The 20,442-nt window shown below is 34.2% G+C and overlaps 1 protein-coding gene across 6 annotated transcripts in view; it reads right to left on the reverse strand.

Moving 5' to 3' along the window:
- The window catches only part of Rev1 (REV1 DNA directed polymerase), a 77,082-nt gene that overhangs the window by 17,440 nt on the left and 39,200 nt on the right, over positions 1-20,442 (reverse strand). The window contains exons 5-11 of one of the 6 annotated variants that reach the window (XM_076833671.1): positions 18,190-18,342; positions 14,732-15,420; positions 12,526-12,633; positions 10,958-11,074; positions 6,526-6,631; positions 1,317-1,445; positions 411-565 (exon numbers count right to left, since the gene is read on the reverse strand). In XM_076833671.1, coding sequence (XP_076689786.1) covers positions 411-565; positions 1,317-1,445; positions 6,526-6,631; positions 10,958-11,074; positions 12,526-12,633; positions 14,732-15,420; positions 18,190-18,342 — 1,457 coding nt within the window. Of the gene's footprint in view, positions 1-410; positions 566-1,316; positions 1,446-1,936; positions 2,020-6,525; positions 6,635-8,364; positions 8,545-10,957; positions 11,075-12,525; positions 12,634-14,731; positions 15,421-18,189; positions 18,343-20,442 lie in introns of those variants that run through there. The other 5 variants (XM_076833670.1, XM_076833672.1, XM_076833673.1 and 2 more) reach the window with 5 other exon arrangements.

Here is a 20,442-nt window from a genome sequence, read left to right on the forward strand (position 1 = left end):
TTTCCACTTTAAAAAAATATTTATTTTTTTTTGGTCTTAGGTGGATACAATATTTTTATTTTTTTTAATGTGGTGCTGACGATTGAACCCAGTGCCTCACATGTGCTAGGCGAGCACTCTACCACTTCAGCCACAACTCCAGCCCCTAGACTTTTCCCACTTCTGAAGAACAAGAATTATTATACCTTGTTCACTGAAAAGATATTCTATCATCAACCATTTACTTGCATTCCCAACCCTTTTACCTGCAGCTGCAAGCAATGCTAAAAAATGTCAGAAGGGAGAGGCCCACCTATGCAGCATGTAGCAAGCAAGCTAATAAAAACTCTTAAAAAGTTAAGTGTTACTCAAGGATCCCAAACCAACTATTTTGAGTACAGTTAAAAATATAAGATAAGCCAGATACTAACCAATTCCAACAGAAGCAGCACATTTAGTCTTGTCTTTGATTTCCATACGGATGGCATTTGCAAATTCATCAGGACTGAGTTTGGTCTCTACAAGGATTTCAGTGATGTCTACCAGTGCTTCATCACAACTGACAGCTTCGATATTGTGAGTGTAGCTATCAACAAAAAGCAAAGGCAATGAATCACAGCCAGGGCACCATCTGGTAGACAAAAATGTTGCAAAATAAAGTATACAAACCACTGATTAGCTTTGGAACAGCATTTAAAGTGCTTTCTACTTGATAACACCAACATTTCTTTATTTGGGATCTTAAGGACCACTGTGATTATAACTCACTTATCATTTAGCACAGAACCCTGACATATTGATGCCAGATAACTTAATCTATCCTTTTATATTTTCTTTCCCCTACTAAAGTAAGTTCTCACAAAGGCAAGGATTAAAAATTACTTTTCTCAGTGAGATCAGTATTTAGCAGCCATTCATATTAAATGGATACAGATGCTCAAAATAAAGCCTAAGAAAGAAGCAGCAGAGGTGAAGATGCAGACAAGAAGCGTATCTCCTCAATGCCATGCACGGTGGTACATGCCTATAATCCCAGCTACCTAGGAGGCTGAGACAAGAGCGATCACAAGTCTGAGGCCATCAAAAGCACTGGAACAATTTTAGCAATGCAAAAATGTCCCTTGAAAATGAGTTTTTCCTTTTAAAGAAAGTTGTCAAAGTGGGATGATGAAGAAAGGGCTTCTAAGAGAAAGGTCTAGCAAAAGTAACCCTGATAATGTTAAAAAAAAAAAACCACCACCACCCCCCAGCAAAAAAACAAAAACACTGGACTGTCTTTATAACAGAAAAAGAAGTAGGGGATAACACACATGGAAATGATTATATTATACATGTACCTTGCCAATGTTTCATACATTGTTCGTGCAACTTCTTTGTAAGCATTAAAATCATATGGAACAGCTTGAAGATTGGGACAAAGCTGTTTAGCGTGCCCAAAAAACATTCCATTCTTAATGCCAACTTGTCTAGAGAGAAAACAAAACATAATGGTGGTTATAGTAGAAAGCCTCAAACTAAAAGCCAAAATTGAATACGTTAAGTTCTCCCCATGCCACTAATATAAAATTTCCATTTATCTCCCTTCTTATTAGGGCTTAACAATAGGCATTTAGAAAATGTACAGGTTTGTTTTCCCCCCAAAGGAAAATGACACAATTGTCTGTCTAGTGTAATTTATATATCTCTTGTCTGAATCTGAAGACTTCTCCTAAGACTCAACCTCTGGCCCCTTTGCAGAGTTGCCAGCATGCCATATGCTGGTGCTGGTGATATCACAACCACCACAGAGCAGGAATATGCCGTCAAAAAGGTTTTCTTCCCCTAATACATGGCACGGTTTGGCCAGGGTTCATTCCCCCAAAGACAAAGAATATAAACGCAAGAACTACACAAAACAGTGCTATGTGACAAACAGACAAAATGTACTCATCCTATTACCACCCAATTCCCAATTGACCAATTCCATGCTCCTGAAGTGGCTCCACAGTGGTTGAGATGCCAACAGCATTGTATATGGTAGGACATCACTCTGGGCAGGAGCCAGGGTTCCAGAACTTTGAGGGACCTAATTGAAAATGGTAAATTTTAAATCTACTGTGTGTCTCAATGCCCCACATTACCTTTGATATTTGGAGCATTCAGCACAAAACTATAATTATGGAATTATACATAATTAGTAAAATTCCACTTTATCACTCTGTAAATGAATCAAGAAAAAAATATTATAGTAAAACACAAGCAAAGTAATAAGAGCAATGTTTCACCAGATTACATAATACTATAATACAGTATGGTCATGATTATCCTATACATTCACTCAAATTATTTACAAAGAGCTTACTTAGTATGGAGATGTGCCCCATTAGAGAAACAAATACAAACAGTCTTCAATTACTCCAAGGATTCTGGCACTCTCCCATCATTCAGATGGGAGAGCCAAGAGGGGAGAATCCTCCAACCGCACACATTTTTTAATGTTTACAAAAATAATAACAATCTATCTCACTTTTAAGACTCTAGTAAATAAAAAATATCTAATAAGAAGGAAAAAAATGATAGTAAAGGAAGGAATGACTGTAAAAGAAAATAACAAAGGAAAGAACTCTTCATTCTCTCAACAAATACTTTTGTCTCAGGCATTCTGTAAGTTGCTAGGTATAAGATATGTTTAGTGCTCATATACAGTCACTCCAATTATTTTGTAAGGTCATAAGGATGACCCTGCATTCACCCAGCAAAAGAAGAATTACAGTAAATAGACCTTGCTTATTAATGTAGGGAAGTGTGTATATAATAGTTTAGATGTGTATATGAAAACATAATTTAGAAAAGTTAATCAGAAATTATTAAAGCAAATAAAAAAAAGATCTGGCATTAAAAAGGGTAAACCTGAAGTAATAATTATGTGAGATGTAAAGGTTCAGTAGTTAAAATCTAAACTTACAAATTAATGAAATTACTCGTTTTTAAAGAAATGTGATACAGTTCCTATAAATATCATGTTCTTATAATTTCACTTTCTAAATTTCCATTTATACAAAAATTTTCAGACACATTAATTAGAAAAATATAGTACCTTTTAAGGTACTTGTGCATATTTTGCAAAAAGAAAAGATTAACACTCACTAGACACTACAAAGAATTTACAAACAAAACCGAAACCAAAAAGGTTTCCCATAAGTAAGGGAAGCAAAATACTTTGAATTGATGCCTGGGAAATTAAGATTTTTTGCACAGAAAATAAATGAATACAGATAATTACAAAAACTTTTGAAGTGACCCTTCAACAAAAGTAGATTAGTCTATTTCTCCCAACTAGAATTCAATGAAGGATAAATTATCAGCCCTGTACTTGGTAACTGTATGCTAGTTTATTCCCAGGCTTAAAGTGCAGACAGTATACTCCTTCTTGCAATAGGCTTTGCTCAGATAATGGTATTTGGTGTTGGATCAGACAATGTGGGGGTGGGGGGAATCAACCATCAATTCACTAATATTGTCCATTCCACATACTATTCATGTCACTAGTAAGAAAGAACAGTAAAGGTCCTTACAAAAGCACCTGAAAATAGAGATTTAATTTTTTTTTTTAATTTAAAAAACCTATGATTCTAGTCTATCATTACCTACATTCATCCACATATATATTTTCTCACTATGTACAATTATTCTTTTTTAAAAAAATATTTTTTTTAGTTGTAGTTGGACACAATACCTTTATTTTAATTTGTTTCTATTTTTATGTGGTGCTGAGGATCGAATCCATTTCCTCGCACAAGCTAGGCGAATGCTCTACCACTGAGCCACAGCCTCAGCCCCTGTACACTTATTCTTTATGGTTAATTATGGGCAAAACTTCTAAAATTAATGCAAACTATGACATAGTCTACTTTTTAATGATTTATCTCATCTCATATTCACATTCCATTCTTGTCGGACTTCAGATTAGGTCATGTCTATCAAAAACTCATCAAAGCACAGAACTGTGATGACCATCTAATCCCCTCTCCAATCTCAGAAACATTTCTCTGATGCAATTATTAATTATACTTGCTTTTTAATAAATCTTTTCACAAAAAGAAAAACACCTGTTGGATAGTCATAAATAAAAAGGTATTTAGAAAATAATCTCTACTGGTTATTATAACATTAGGAATAGCCTTCTAGAAAAGGGAAAATTAGAATGAAAGGACAAAAATCCCATAGCTACAGACTTAATTTATTTTGCAACTTACATGCAAATTCATTTTTATCTCTTTATGCATGTCTTTAAAATAAACATTTGTTATTTAATTGGCACTTAAATGGCTTCCAGCATGGTATCTGGGGCTCATATATCGTCACCCCACTGCTGCTATGTGGGTCAATACGAATGCAACCCCAAACACCAGAAGCCCAGCACTTAGATACACTTAACCTAGCTGGTGAAGTCCAAGGCCATCAGAAACTGAGAAGGCTTCTGCCTCCAGGCAGCCATTGTACTCCCTGTCTAGCATCCATCTAGCAGGCATCCAGGAGTGCTGCTGCTGTGTCCTTGCAGAGGCAGCATGGAGAGGGAGAAACTCTTACTTCACCAACCAGCAAAACCCAAGGACATATTTATTTTTGGGTGTCACTGCATCCGACAGATACTCCACACAGCTGTCTAGCCACTAAAAGTACAAGTCACCCTTCTAAAACCAAGTGGGTGAATAAAGATCAACCTGTTGAGCACCACACAAACTGAGCTCTGAATTGCCTGTGCCAACAATCCTAAATGCTTTTGATATTTCACTTTTTTTTTTTTTTTTTTTTTTTTTCAGTTTTCGATGGACACAACATTTTTATTTTATTTGTATGTGGTGCTGAGGATCGAACCCGGGCCGCACGCATGCCAGGTAAGCGCGCTACCGCTTGAGCCACATCCCCAGCCCTTCACTTCTTATTTGTTAAAATAAGTTTAAGTCTCTGGCCACATTATAAACTGGCAATGAAAAAAAAAAAAAGGTCCTATTAATGAGAAAGGCAAAATTAGCCTGGGAATACTAGGTTGACAGTCATAATGGAAAAGAACTGAACATATTTTATATTTTACATTATGCATGTTTGAGCTTTTATTTAAATATCATATTAATAAAACTATCAGCAAATTTTTAAACACACTATTCTGATTAGATAATGTTGAGCTCAAAGATTTTTTTGTTCAGATTAGATTGGCTTGAAAAACCGCAACTTTGAATGAAAATGAAAAAAATATAACTGATTTAAGACTGTTCTTTTAATTATTGAATACTTAGAGTTATCATCAATAATAAATGTATGCTGTGTTATAAAGGCAAAAATGTCTGGGTTTAGTTATCAGAAAAGAAAAAATAGATTCCTTTTTCGATTAATTAATTTATTACTCCCTCTATTTTCACAACCACTGTAATTGATTATTAAAACATGATTTTTTTAATGTTTAAGGAATATAAACATTCCTCTTTGTATTTAATCAGTTGATTGCAATAAGGATATAAGATTACTATAAGATAAAGACCTACACACAAAGTTGGTGCTAATACGTTAACGACATTCTTAACATTTAAAAAAAAAAAAATTTAAGTTGAAGATGGACACCTTTTTTTTTTAACATTTATTTTTTAGCTGTAGGTGGACACAATACCTTTATTTTATTTTTATGTGGTGCTGAAGGTTGAATCCAAAGACTCATGCTAGGCAAGTGCTCGACGTCTTCTCTACAACTCCAGCCCCACAATATCTTTCTTTAAAATTTATTTTTATGCGGTGCTGAGGATCAAACACAGTGCCTTATACATGCTAGGCAAGTGCTCTACCGCTGAACTACAACCCCAGCCCCACTCTTACCAATTTGAAGTGAGATGATTACTGGGTATAAGTGCATGAAATCATTTACTTCTGAAAAAGGCAACAGAGTTGTTTTTTGTTTTTTGATACCAGGGATTTAACTCAGGGGCACTCAACCACTGGGCCACATCCCCAGCCTTACTTTGTATTTAATTTAGAGACAGTGTCTCACTGAGTTGCTTAGTGCCTTGCTGCTGCTGAGGCCGACATTGAACTGGTGATCCTCCTGCCTCAGTCTCCCAAGCCGCTGGGATTACAGGTGTGTACCACTGTGCACAGCTTGGCAATAGTTTAAATAACGACAAACCAATTATCAGCTTTGTTACAAGGGGTTTCCCTTATCTATAAAAGGGAAGATTTCAGTAGATAAATATGAAGGCTCTCTCCCATTTTAAAAATTTTTTAATTCTTTAATTTCATGCTTTAAAAGAGAATAAAAATGACAGTGCCCAATTTCTTTTGGTTTCCACTGCAGGACCTACAGGTTCATAAGGGATTGTTAAATTGTTTAAAGTTATTTAGCATGGAAGATAGTGGTAGATGAGCAACTGAAGGAATTAAGGTTAAAAACACTTCATAATGTTTTGTGACATTCAAATGAGAGGTCTGACATTTCCAAATCTATTTCCAAAAATTATATAAAAATAATTAAATCAACTATTCATTAGGAAAGACAACACACTTAGTATTTCTACATACCTGGCTTCATAACTACAAGAAGCAATTTCAGCCTTTGACAAAACAGAATCAATTCCATTTGTTTGTGCAGAATCTTGATTCTCCCACATTGATGAATCTGGTATATCTGCTTTAAAATAACAAAGTTTAATGACTATATGTTAAAAATTGATTTTTCTTAACTTTTATTCAAGAAATTTATTTTTCATTATTTTAAATACAAATGTTTAGTAAAGTCCTAATATGGTTATATCTACTTGTTTTTATCTCCTTAATAAAATAAAATTCTGTAACCTAAAATTACTTGCTTCCATTGTATTCTTCAACAGCAGTCAGATAAAAACTTATAATAACAAGTTTAATGTGTCCTGTTTTAATAATAGAAATTTTTTAAAATACACTGAGGTAAATATAACTATCCTGTAACCCGCAGGAGGTAGACAAGGATGAAAAGTCATCAGGGAAACAAACTCCCCAACTACAGCCTTAGAGACTCCATAGCTTTCGTAGTGGGGGGAAAGTTAATGGAAAACACACATTTCTCAGAACGTTTCTGTTTCCTAAAAAAACTATCTGCAGAACTAAAGGCAAATTAATATGATCAACAATCATCAAATTCCTACCAACCATTTGATCAAACAATAATTGAATAGGCCAAAACAATAAAGAGGTTTCATCCTAAATTTAAGCTTTTCATTTTATATACACATCAGGTAAAAGAGTTTCATGACAGTATTTCCCCTTTCAGGCAATTCTACTTTTGGTATAAAAATGCACATTCAAGTAAAAACCATTCAAGTGTGATCAGAGTTTCTACTGCTTTACAGAACACAACTCTAGCCTAATATATCCAAACCAAAGTTGCCACTTTACACAAGAACATAAAAGCACAGTCTAGAAAATCTACTAGTTACATGCCACTTTAGTTCCTTTACCACATACCCCAGTAATTAACAGACTAAAATACAACTCCAGTCATGGTTCTACGGATAATACTATTAGGTTACAAGAAGAGTATGCTGTAAACACACACCACATTCTACAAACGCAATCTCAGTCATATCTCCTCTATAAACAACAACAAATGGTCAGTAAACTAAGTCCAAGATATACCACTTCCTCTAGTTTTATAAAGCCTATTTTGAGTATCCTGTAACAATACATTACCTAACAAATCCTACAATTCTGTTTATTTAAGAGACTCAATCTTCCATAAAAACTCAGCCAAGTTAATGTACCACCAGAAAAACACAGCAAGGTATTTGGCTTCATGGGCTAAAATAACTCTTCCTTGTTTAACTGGTAATCATTAACGTCTTTTACCTAACTATGCAACTCATCCGAGGCACTTCTGGACTGGAACACCCATGCACGCACAGCATAAATGCAAGTCACACTCATGACTGGCATCTTAATAGGGTCAAATCCTACTTGCATCAAAAAATAAAAACAGCGAAGTATGTAATGTGAGCTAGGTTTTCTGATAAAAAGTGAGTAACATGTCACAGTTACAAATTCAAGACAGAATGTAGAGCAGAATATCCAGTGTTTCTATAACAGTCCATTATTCTAATCTGTAAGAATTTCAGGACTGTCAGTAAGACAGTCCAACAGAGGGTGCTACTAGACCAAAACAAGGAGTATGGAAGCTTGAACAGCCACAGTAATGTAACCATGAGTTATGCCTTAAAAGTTGGGGAGTTATGTGACTATTTTACTGGGGCTAGTTAACCTAAAATATTCATCTGGAAGTTATAGAAAGCTCATGCTTGAGGCAAGAACAGAGTGTGGTCCATGCGCCCCCAATGCCCTGGCCTGAGAGGCAGCACCATCATGTTCCTCTTCACTGGGCTGGCTGACCTGTTCCACAGTGCAGCAGAGTGCGTGGGTCCCTCCACCAGCGGAGTGAGTTGCTTCATGTGAGATTCAGGGAAATGCAGGGACACACTGTCCTCACTGGAGGGCAAAGTAGAGAACTGCTCATCAAAACTTGACAAACTAGACGGGCACATGGAGAATGTGGAGGAACGGTTGGAGAAATCAGAGGCCAGGACCCAAGTCTGTGAAAAAGAAATCGCTGAGAATAAATCTATGACTAATATGACTTTAAAAACCGTTGTTCTTTAGAATGAAAACTGAAGCTATTGAAGGGATAGAAAACGTCTCCATCCCAGGAATACAGGAGCGGGGTAAAAGGCCCCAATCATGAAATCTAGTGTCTAAAAGGTTCCAAATAATGAGATCATCAATGAGACATCACTACCGAGTACTATTCAGGAAGCAGCTTCCAAAGGAAGTCACAGATGGATAAGATCCCCTGGTTACACTGGTCTAATTCATGTTTCTGAATATGACAATAAAGAAACCAAAGTTTCTAAAAAGGATTAAAGATGCTTATTTGTCCTAAACCTCTGCATAGACATACAAGCCAAAACATTAGAACTGTTTTATTTTTCCAAAAAAGAAGCCAAAGATTCTAATTCCTAAATTGATCCTCAATATTTTTAAAATTTTTGGTGTCATGTCTAATAAAGACCCGAGAAAGAAAGACTGGAGAATAACAAGGAAAGAGGAACAGAGGTATTGGAAAAAACAAGTTCTGAGTGCAAGCTTAATTGCAAACTTACTTTATTATAATAAAGGACAATCTAATCCTTTCCTTCTGTAACAAATATTTTGGTAAGTTCCTAATAGGTCAAAAAGCTTAGGATATAACAGTGAATGACATCAAGTTAAAGCAAGATTATAACATCAAAGTATCATATTCATCTCTTCCAGTAAGAAAAAAATCTATTTTTCACAGTGTTCAATAGCAAGTGAAATTTTAAGTATTTGTCCTATTTTTTGCCTTCTGATATACCACCCACACATAGAGGTGAAGGGGATGTGTGTGAATTATAAAGGTCATTAAACATTATGAAAATCCAGTGGCTAAATTGATGAAGATAATTAAGTAACCAATGACAATATTCTGTTCATAAACAACGTATGGTCAGACAGTGATGAAAGGAAAGACAAAGGAGGACCAGCTACAGCTACTCCTAAGGAACACGTACCTGCCAAGGTCAAGCTCTAGATGTAGAGAGCTGAAATAAGGACGTGTGTAGCAAACTCAAGACTCCACCCACCGAGGACTCTTGAGCACTGAATAACCGAGTGATGCTACCGAACATATACACCTGGGATTGTTTTCTTCTTTTGACATTCAGAAAGCATTTACTAAGTGCCCAATATGTGACAAGTATGGTACACTTCCTTAGGCTACTTACTTATTTTCTAGAACTAAAGATTTCATCTTTGTAACAATTCCACGTAGTAGAAAATATAGAAAACAAAAACAACCTACTACAAAACCACACTAACAATACTTAGAAACTAACCATACCACAATACAAGTTCAAAAAGAGCTACCCCAAGATCTACTCATGACACACAAAAGCCTACAATCTCAAAAATCTCTGCAAAGACTTAGATCAAGAAAAAAATCCAAGAAAACTTGGAAAATATTGCACATACCAAGCATAAATGTGTTATCTACAATTTTTTTTCACATTCATACCATGTAAACAGGTGACCAAACCAATTAAAAAGACTGCAATCCCAATAAAGGTCCTTAGAGATGCCCACTCACTTTCCTTTTGCCTTAATAGGGGTCTTTTCTAAAATAAGCCCAAAGTTTAATGACTGACAAATTAGGGAAATGAAAAAATTTGGGATAAAATCAAACTGCATGCCTTCTGTATCACTTGTATATCTACTTTCTGATCAAGATTTTCCTGAAAGACTAATTTTTAAAAACTGGGAGCTTTGCAAGACATACATGAGGAAATTGATCAATGTTGAAGAAATTTCTAGACTTTTTCTCAGGGAATTTATGGGGGGGGGCAATAAAAGATACATAAAAATCTTAGTATTTTGAGTAGTAAAATTTATGATTTTTGTTTATTAATATCTAAATAAAAGCCAAAAGAGGCAAGAAAATGTTTCTCATATGAAACAGGTTCAATAAAAGACATGAAGAATGATTATTGGTATTTACATTCTTATTCCAATAAATTAAAGTTCTACTCTTTCTTATTCCTCTTTCTCATTTGAATCTTAACAAACTTTAGTGTTCTTACTGTGATACAGGGGTCAAATTACTAGTAATTCAGTCTCAAGTCACATAAAAGTTTCTCAAGCATGTCCATAATTTTCATCCCCATCTTAATATATAAAAGCAAATAAATCACATTTTTAAAAACAGTCTTCTCTCTATTCCAGGAAAATATAACCATCCAATTCAACAAAGCCTAACTAACTACAAGCCAGTTATGTAGTATTCAGATTTTGTTTTGACTGAAAATGAAAAAGCTAGTTTCTGTAACTCTGCTTTCATTTCTAAAATGATATCAACAGCAAAATCCAGAAGTCGTCCACAGGAGCACTATGACTTCAAAGAGCTCATCTGTACCTGCTTTGCCTTTCAGGATTTTATTCTGGTAATATTGCCATTCCAGCTGGGGATTAGCTCCTGGACGCAAAGGTGCCCTTCCTGTGCCTCTGTTGCTAGTAACAGCCACTGGTTTTCCTGTGAGGAAAGGATTAAATTATTTTACATCTAAGTGCATAGAAATGTTAAGAGCATGTAAAGAAAAAATTTTCATATATTTTTAATATATACTTTTCTCCTTCAGGCATTAATCCCTTAAGAAATGAATATTACTATCAATCACTATGAAAATAGTGAAAGTATTTAAGTTCCTTAGCTCTCCCCTGAAAAGTAAACTACTGAAGACAACTTTGATATATTTATGGTAGAAAACAGAAAACTCAAACCAGATACTCAGATTAGAGGAGGGAGAGAAAGAAAACCTTAATATATGTATTTGTGTATATGTATGTATGTATATATGTATACACACACACACACTTTTTATATTTCTGGTATTAAAAGAGCAGGTTCAACATCTACACTCATCTATTCAATTTTATAGTAAGAGAAATAAATTTGATTCATAGGTATAGGATCTCAATCTGACCCTACCTCGCCCAAGCATAAATATAGTCTCTCAGTTTTTGCTTTAGTTAGAAAATTACTTTCACTTATCACTTCCTTTTCCATGAGTAACCATAATGTTGTAAAGCTTTAGCACAGATGATTTTTATATATTTATTAAATATAGTTGTTGTGAGGGCACAAAAAGGGGAGACTAGGAGATAACTCAGTTGGAGAGCTTCTGATTAGCATGCACAAGAAAATACATTAAAAATTATTCCTAAGTTAAAAATCAAAATTTTAACATGTTAAAAATTCCTTCAGAACTGAAGCAGCATCTACCCATGACCAAGATAAAGCTTTGATATTAATCCAGAATCTTCTGTGCCATAATTAGGGACTCTTACGGAAGGGAAGAATTGGATCTCAGAAGAAAATGCTAATATAGCTCTCTGTTTTAGACAGAGATAACTATTGAAAAATCTAAAATACATGTTCTTAGAAGTAATGACTAGTTCACAAACATCTGAAATTTCATTAAAACAAACCCTGCCCAAGTAACTTAATATATTTTAGCTGTACTCAATACAAAATTATTCTATAACCAAAACACTGGCGTGTTCACCTGCTTCAAGACTACTATCAAATTATTTGCACACAAGAAAGTATGCTGATCCCTGTGCCAAAGATACAGGTTACCATAAAATTTTCATTAACAATTAGTAAAAAATCCAGAAAATGCCCAAGGCAGGGCCCTGCCTCTATGAGTCTTAGAGGACATATCCCTCAGCTGAAAATGAATCCTCTTCATCTCTACCTGGAGAAAAGTTTTCTAATTTCTTTTCACCTTACTTCTAAGGCAATACAATTCAGAAAGTTTGGAAGCAGGAACTGATTTTGCTAAGGAAAATCTGAATAAAAATTTTTCAAAGAACCCTTTGTTATCCCTTAGATTGAATACACACACACACACACACGTACGTACACACATATTCACATTCGTAATGATATTTTCTTAATAAAACATAAACAAGAATACAGACCTTTGAGATCTGGTCTGTTTCTTATACCCACAGATACAAAGAAGCAATCCATATCAACATGCATTATACAGCTCTGATGTCTGGGTGAACTCAATACTGACATATTTCCTAGAAGGAAAAAGAGAACATTCAAACCCCAAACTAATTTTTCATATTAAAAAATTAGATCACGTTGACTTAGAAGTTGCATTTAAAAGATGTTTAAAAGGAAAATAAAGTCTTTAAAAAATATAAAATATATTAAAGACTATTTCTACCATTTTACAAGGAGTGAAATCTGTTTCTTTAGCTCTGAAAGTACAGATATAAATTGATTTCTTGAATAATAATTTTAAATCAATTTTCATGATACCATGGTATCTTTTCCTAATCTATATCCTAATAAAGTCAATAATTACAATAGTTTGTCAAAAAGTTTAACTTAAAATTATTTGTGTGCTAATTATTTTATTAAAACTACCAAGCTCTTGTTCTAAGTAAACATACTCTAAGAATAGTTTATAAAACAAAGATCTGTTTACAAATGGAATTTCTCTCCTTGTGCAGTTACACAGGACTACAAATTTAGTTCTCCATCACATATATAACATTTGAGGAGATAAAAATGAATGTCCTCTCCCATGGACAATGGCTTCCAGTAACAATGAGCTATTTAGATTCATTAAGAGTTATTTTAACCTACTATTTGGATTACAAAGAATATTAGGGTTATTTCCCTGGCCTTGCAAGATAATACAGATCCTGGAAATAAGAACCCTGAGCTTATAAAACTTTTGATCTGTTTTTCTACTGAGGGTTAGAATATTATAGTAAATATTATAATAGGCTTCTAAAAACTTAAGACTCATCCCTTGAAAGAGTTCAGCCAGTCCATCTGCCAAAGTGTGACTTTGACAGCATTCACCTAGTTCTATGTGCAAGGTACTGCTCATTTTATCTTTGTTAAGCTCACAATTCTGTGAATCAAACATCATCAATTCCTGTCATTTCTCTGCAGATGAAACTGAGACTCAGAGAGGCAAGTTGCCTAGTTCATGGTCCTACAGGAGAAAAATGGCAGAACCAGAGTTTGGATTTAGGCTAATCTATCTAACTCCAAAGCCACATACTTATTTACTACCCTCTATGTCACCTGGAGAAATAATTTGTAAAGCAAATTTTAACAATCACAATTCTGCTTTATGAAAGTATTAACACAATGCAAACAATGTAAAATAATGGTTTTAAACATCCAGTAAGTACAGAATGCATAAACCATATCAAGTGCTATTATATAATGTAAAAACTTCTTTTTATTCTCATCTGTGGAACTAATTCATGAGGTTTCTTTGAAGCTTTCAAAATTAAGTGACCTTCAGCAGTTTACAAGGTCAAGATACAAAGTAAGGATAACTGAATACCTATAACATTATTCTGAAATATTTGTAAGTTAAAAAAGCATTTTTTGACTAAAATCATACAGTCAAATACCGGGGGGGGGGGGGGGGGGAACACACATGAAGAGGTTCTGTAACTTTCTAGGATAGTAAGCATCTCTCTGTGCCTCAGTTACCACGGCTATAAAGCTATAAATCTGAGAGCTCTTACCCTAAAGATTTAAAAACAAAAACCTATAATTTGTCAAAAACAACTAATATAAAAACCATAAGCTACTTTATAATGACTGCTACATAATAGCCCACCTCTATTGGGTTTGTTTGGTTTTGATGACAAAGAAAGTGTTCTTAAACAAAATACAAATCAAGCAATCTAATTAGAAATAAAAACACTTAATCTCACTATACATAATTACAGTTATATATGAAAATTATTTAATTATTTAAAAATCATTTTGATGCAAGTATCTAGAAATTAACAATTACTCCTACCAAATCAACTTCATTCTTACAGGAGATTAATGAATATAAAACACATTATATTTACAGTTCCAAACTTTGACAACTAGTAAGGTCTACATGAGAACTGAAATGTTCAGAAACCCAAGAGTGTCATATTTAAATGTCCTGACAATTTTCACTTAGCCACGATTAAATCTAATTTTTAAAAAATATCTTAATAAGAAAGCTTTCCATGTAACTTATATAATCTGCCACTCCTAGAGACATCTATAGGTAAATTAGAATTGATCAGAATACCAATGACAGCATAAGAATGAAACGATGAAGCATAACTACTTCTTAAGAAAACAATTTTAGTAAGTATCTACCTGTGTCAGACCTGCCTGATTTCATTTTTTTTAACTTTTCCCTTCCTGGAAAGATACCACTACTTTGTCTTTGTAGGGCATTGACAAACTCAGTCAATTCACACTTCCACGTTGATATGTGATGCAGTCTTGAATGAGAATAGAAGTCTGAAATAAAATTGCAGTCTGAAGGTTTGGATGGCACTGAAGGTGCTGCCTTACTAAGAGTAGGTACTGAAGAAGTGCTTTTTGTGCTTGAAGGCCCCTGAACAGTGGAGTGGTGAGCACCATTGATTTTAATGTTACTGTGCAAAGACTGTGAGAGAGAATTAGTTCTGTGTGGATTCCGCAAAGCATCTGCATTTCTGGTGCTCTGCTGCAACTGCTGCAAAGTGCAGTCTCTGAAGTCAGTGTTGCTCTTCTCAGCCTTCTCCTCCTGGACAGAGTCTGGAGAAAGCCTACTGGCAATATTGTTGTCCACGGACACCAAGCAATCCTGTGTCTTTAAGGCACCATTAGAGCTATGAGTGTGTCCATTAAAAATGGCAGTGCTGCCTCTGGGATGCGGAATTCCATTCTGTTTCCTTCCTGAAAGGGTCTGCTCCAAATCCACAAAATTAAAATCATTATTTGCATCTTCATCATTCCAACTGTTCATTCCATTGACTTTGACTTCATTATCTGTCTCAATCTTCTTAATTATGTGATTTCTAAAGTAGGGGAACAAATTTATTTAAGTTAATAATATCCAACTTTAAGGTTAAAACATTGTTTTCATTTAAATATTTTCTTAGTGATAACACTTCAATATTTCCCTCTTAATAATAAACTTTATATTCTTTTTGTTCCAACAAAAGATAATTCTTGGCCAAACCAATATAGCAAGATGACGGTTTTCAATTACTTTTCCCACAAAAACTTAATTTAGACTCTGTAAAGTACAAACATCTAATTCTGAAGCATAGTGCTTGGCATTTATTGATGACATACGCAATAAATATTTATTAATAGAATATGAATAACTTCCACAAAAACGGGCAAAAAACTTCACATGAATTCTTATTCCTTCTGGGTATGTTGCGCACACCTATAACCCCAGCAACTCAGCAAGCTGAGGCATGAGGTTCACAAGTTCAAGATAGCCACAGCAACTTAGCAAGACCTTGCCTCAAAAAAATTAAAAGGACCAGGGACGAAGCTCAGTGGTAAAGTGCCCCTAGGTTCAACACCCAGCAACCCCAACTCCATGGCAAAAAAATAAAATTCTTATTCCTACTTTTAAATTTAGTCTTTATGTAAACCATTGTCCCACACATTAACTCCATTTAATACCACTACATATGAGACTAAAGTTTTGAGGTCAGTTAAAATTCAGACAGAAAAACTGACAAACTATTAAATGAGGCTAACTATTGAATAAATAGATAAAAAGTAATAACCAGGCAAATGTATAGGGATAATTCAGTAAAATTTACACCAAGAAAAACAAGTTGCTGGGGGCGGGGGATGTTAGGGAAGAATAGTAGTACTTTGGATTAGACAAAGGGGAGTGAAGGGAAGGGAGCGAAAATGGGAATAGAAAAGATATGGTCCAAAGGCAATCCAATTTCAAATTTATAACTGAAGGACCTATGTCAAAAGTTATGTTAAAAATTCACATCCTGGGTTTTCTAGATGTTTCCTTAGTAATGCTCTGAAATTACAACAAAACTCATCTACACTTATAAAATAATCGAAGAAACAAATACAAAAACCTGGATTAAAAAGCAGTAATTCATCCTATTTAGAAATGTTGACAGCATTAATCCAATTACAATTCAGGCTCCAGATGAAGAGGTGCCATACATAGCACCACAACACAGGTAACATTACCTGGTCTAAACTCCCTCATCCTGATATCAACATGGTTTATCAGTAATGACAGTGTGAAAATAAGCAAAGGTCATATAAGACTGATGCAAAACATTACCACCCATTTCTGGGTTGGCTCAGGCTCTGGCCAACCATCTCATGGAATATGACAGCCAATTTTGAATAGATCCAATCCTCACAGATAATCAGCCCAGTGAATGGAAAATAAGCAGAAAAACTGGAAACAGTTAAAAGAAGAAAGAAAGAAATCTTATTTCTCACATGTCCAAGAAAGCCTACCCTTTAAGATAAAGAGAAAGCAAGGAAGCAGAAAAGTCACATTAAGAGCACTTCAAAGAAATTTATAAAATATTCTGAATATACACACACTCCCCAACAAAAATCAAGGAACAAAAGGGATAAGTCAAAAAAAAAGTCTTAGCATCTAAGCAAAGGTCTAGTTTTCCAGGCCAAAACCACTAAGACTGTTTACATAAAATTACCAACACATGAAATAAATTAATATATTGGCAAGAAAATACATCAATATACACTCTTTCTGTACTAGCTTCCCAGACTAGAAAAATAAACATTTGCAAAGTAGCTGTACTGAAATATCACTGGTGGATATACATTTATTAAACAATAGCATAAATATATTAAGAAGTAAAATGTGTTGTCTTCCTAAAATTGTCAACAATGAAAAACATCTATTTTTCTAATTTTATTAGTGTAGGTTAAGAAATAAACTGTATGCTTGTGCAAAAATTTACTAATATTACTTGGTTTACTCATTGACAGTATTTTAGAAATTAAAAATTTTAGTAACATGAAAACATTTGAACATGCTTATAAGTGAACACAAGTTAAATAACAAATGACAAAAACAAAGTTACAGAAGGTTGTGATATCAGATCCTCCCAGGTTAATTAGACTCTTGATCTTTTGGGAAAAAAAAATATATCCAACTCCCAAAGCAAGCAATTTAATAAATAGGAGAAGGTTAATGATAATGAACCACTTCATATACAAGTTAAGACAACACACCAATTAATTGTGAAACAAATTTACCCAGGATTATTGCAATAAAAGTTTAAATCAATATATTTCTAAAAATCAGTCACACATAATAAAGTCTAAATTCACTCCCAATTCTACAACTGAAGATCACTGACCAAACTTCCAATGGTATAAAATATTTATATATTTAAGGATTATATGTATAAATTTTGAATTTTTCAAATATAATTAGAAATGTAAACATTCTTTCTATGCATAGCACATAACAAAAATACAGTGGGTAAAGTTAGTTCCATTTTTGAGAAAGTAATATTCCCTGTGGGGAAATAATTATTTTTATGTGAATTCAAGAAAAACTAAGGAATTAAAAGATGTTAGTTTAACACAAGAATCTAGTACAATCAGAAAAACTTGTTTACATTTACTTATGAAACATTCACCATAAAAACAGTTAATTTGGGAGACAGACATCTGTATAGACATATTTCCACATGTTTATTAGTAGTGAACACCCAGGTTTTATATTTGTTTCTATCTTCAGCAGGGCAAGGAGCCATCCTCACTTTTAAAAACCAGCTTTGTTGTTTTCTCAAACTAGACAAACTTACACCCTGTTGTTGAGCTGTCTGGCTATATTGCTTGGACCTGGCACAGGATCCTCAGGCTTGCATACAGGATTAAAGCTGAGGCCTTTCTGCATGCTGGACTGCTTGGTATACAGCTGATATGGAATGCAGGATAGGAGTCGTCCAGCCTTGATGCTAAAACAAGAAAGCAATGCCAAGTTTAGCTTTGTGTACTCGATGAAAATGATCTTCACGAAAAATTAGTGTTCTTAAACATAGAAGTACTTCACTAGCAACAGGCCACCTGCCTTCCTAGTTTATTCCTTCTCCATTTTAATGGCCCCAGTACACTACCATCTTACTTAACCACTTAAGGATAAGAAATTCTGCCCATGAAAACAAAGGGATCTGGAATTTTTTAAATTAGTGGCTAATAATCTTATAAAACCAGAGGCAGATCAGAAAAACTCTAAGCACTAGTTGCACTAAGCTAGTATTTTTAAACTTCATGACTATAATATTTACCTGTATTCCCCTATTAAGCCACAGAGAATCATTAAGACTTTCTTGTCAAGCACAGTAGCACATGTCTGTAACCACAGAAATTCAGGAAGCTGAATCATAAGGATCCCAAATTCAAGGCCTGCCACAGCAACTTATGGAGACCCTCTCTCAAAATTTAAAAAAAATAAAAAACTTTCCTAAATTCTATGTTACATTCCTGCTAGTCTACTAAATATGGAAAACTAAAACTAAGAACTTAGGACAAAATAAAGAATCTCAACATTAAAACTAATTAGTAATTTATACTATTTAAATGTGTATCCAGGTTTTAAAAGACACATGAACATCTGAACTTTAAGAAGGCAGACAGTATCACACATATATAGTCCCAAATGTTCACTTCACAGCAAACATCACCACCCAGAAAAACACCACCAGCATGGCGATACTAGGTGGTACTGGCACTCCTGTCATACTTCCCAACCAAAGAAAGCTACCCGGATTAGATTGTCTTAAATTGATTTTGGGCTACTGGATCTTTAAAAATGTCATTTATTCTTCTACTTTTAAAATTGCCAACAAATGTGTAAACATACAAATTTTAAAACAGGCAGGTCCTTAAATATTTGGAAATATTTTTTTAAAACTTTTTGATTCTGAAACCTAAAATACATACTAAGCAAGTCATCCCTTAATTATTTAGGAAAAGAACATATTAATAACAGGCTAAAATACTTTTTGTCTCATAAATCCAAGATTTTTGACACTTTCATTTTCTTAAATGGCACTCTATGTGACTCAAAAAAAAAAGGGGGGGGGGCCCTGAAAGAAATGAAAGAATAATCTTATAGAAAATTATTTTTTAAAACTTGAGTCAACAATTTCGAATCCAGGCTATTAACAGTATGGAGAGTGCTGCAGACTTCTACAGGTGCTCCCTATGGTCAACACTGACCACACTCAAAGGGATAACACCTTGTCCAGCTCCTAATGAGAGCCATGTGGCCCAGAAGAATTCTTAGGCTTATGCAAGCCCATGGAGATTATTATAAAATTAGACAAACGTAAATACCACAAGTCTCAAGTAAGATATCCTCTGAGCTACTTTAGCAGAAGGAAATAAAGCCCAATGCGTGCACTCTAGAAACATTATCTGGAAGTATATTTTGAAAAGATCTTTTAAAATATTTTCTCAGGAATTAATTTCTAACATTTACTAATTTCCCTGCTTATCCTAAAAACAAAGAAAATGTATTTACATTTTTTACCATTTTCCTTCCAAAAAGAAATAAAAGATAAAAACCCAAAGGCACTAATATAAAGAAATCTTTCACTTTACCAAAAAATACAACATCAGACACATGTTCACTGCAAGTGAAATATTCATCTGCTTGGGGGAATCTCAATTCTTGCTTTGTCCTATAGCAAAGGAAAGTTATCTCTGAAAAAAAAATTCTGTATCTAACAGTTTTCTGAGTCATATTCTATTTCTATCAACTGTCAATGAACAACTTTAAACTGGTAGTTATAAAGACAGTCTTGAAAATTTTTCAAAACTTAAGATATAAGGGGCCAGAATATAACTCAGTGAAAGAGTATGCCCAAAGCCCTGCGTCCAATCCATCGCACCACAGAACAACAAAAAAGGCACCAAAAAGAAGAAGGAAAAAAAGAAAGAAATTCACTGTGTTGGTTTCTATTATAGTCTGAAATAACTGTGTTTTCTTTTTAGTGTTTCAGGAATAATTCTGAAAATCAAAAGTTTTATAGTTCCAGTCAATGCCCCCCAGT

Source organism: Callospermophilus lateralis, chromosome 14 (assembly GCF_048772815.1).
Source record: "Callospermophilus lateralis isolate mCalLat2 chromosome 14, mCalLat2.hap1, whole genome shotgun sequence".
Taxonomy (NCBI): Eukaryota; Metazoa; Chordata; class Mammalia; order Rodentia; family Sciuridae; genus Callospermophilus; species Callospermophilus lateralis.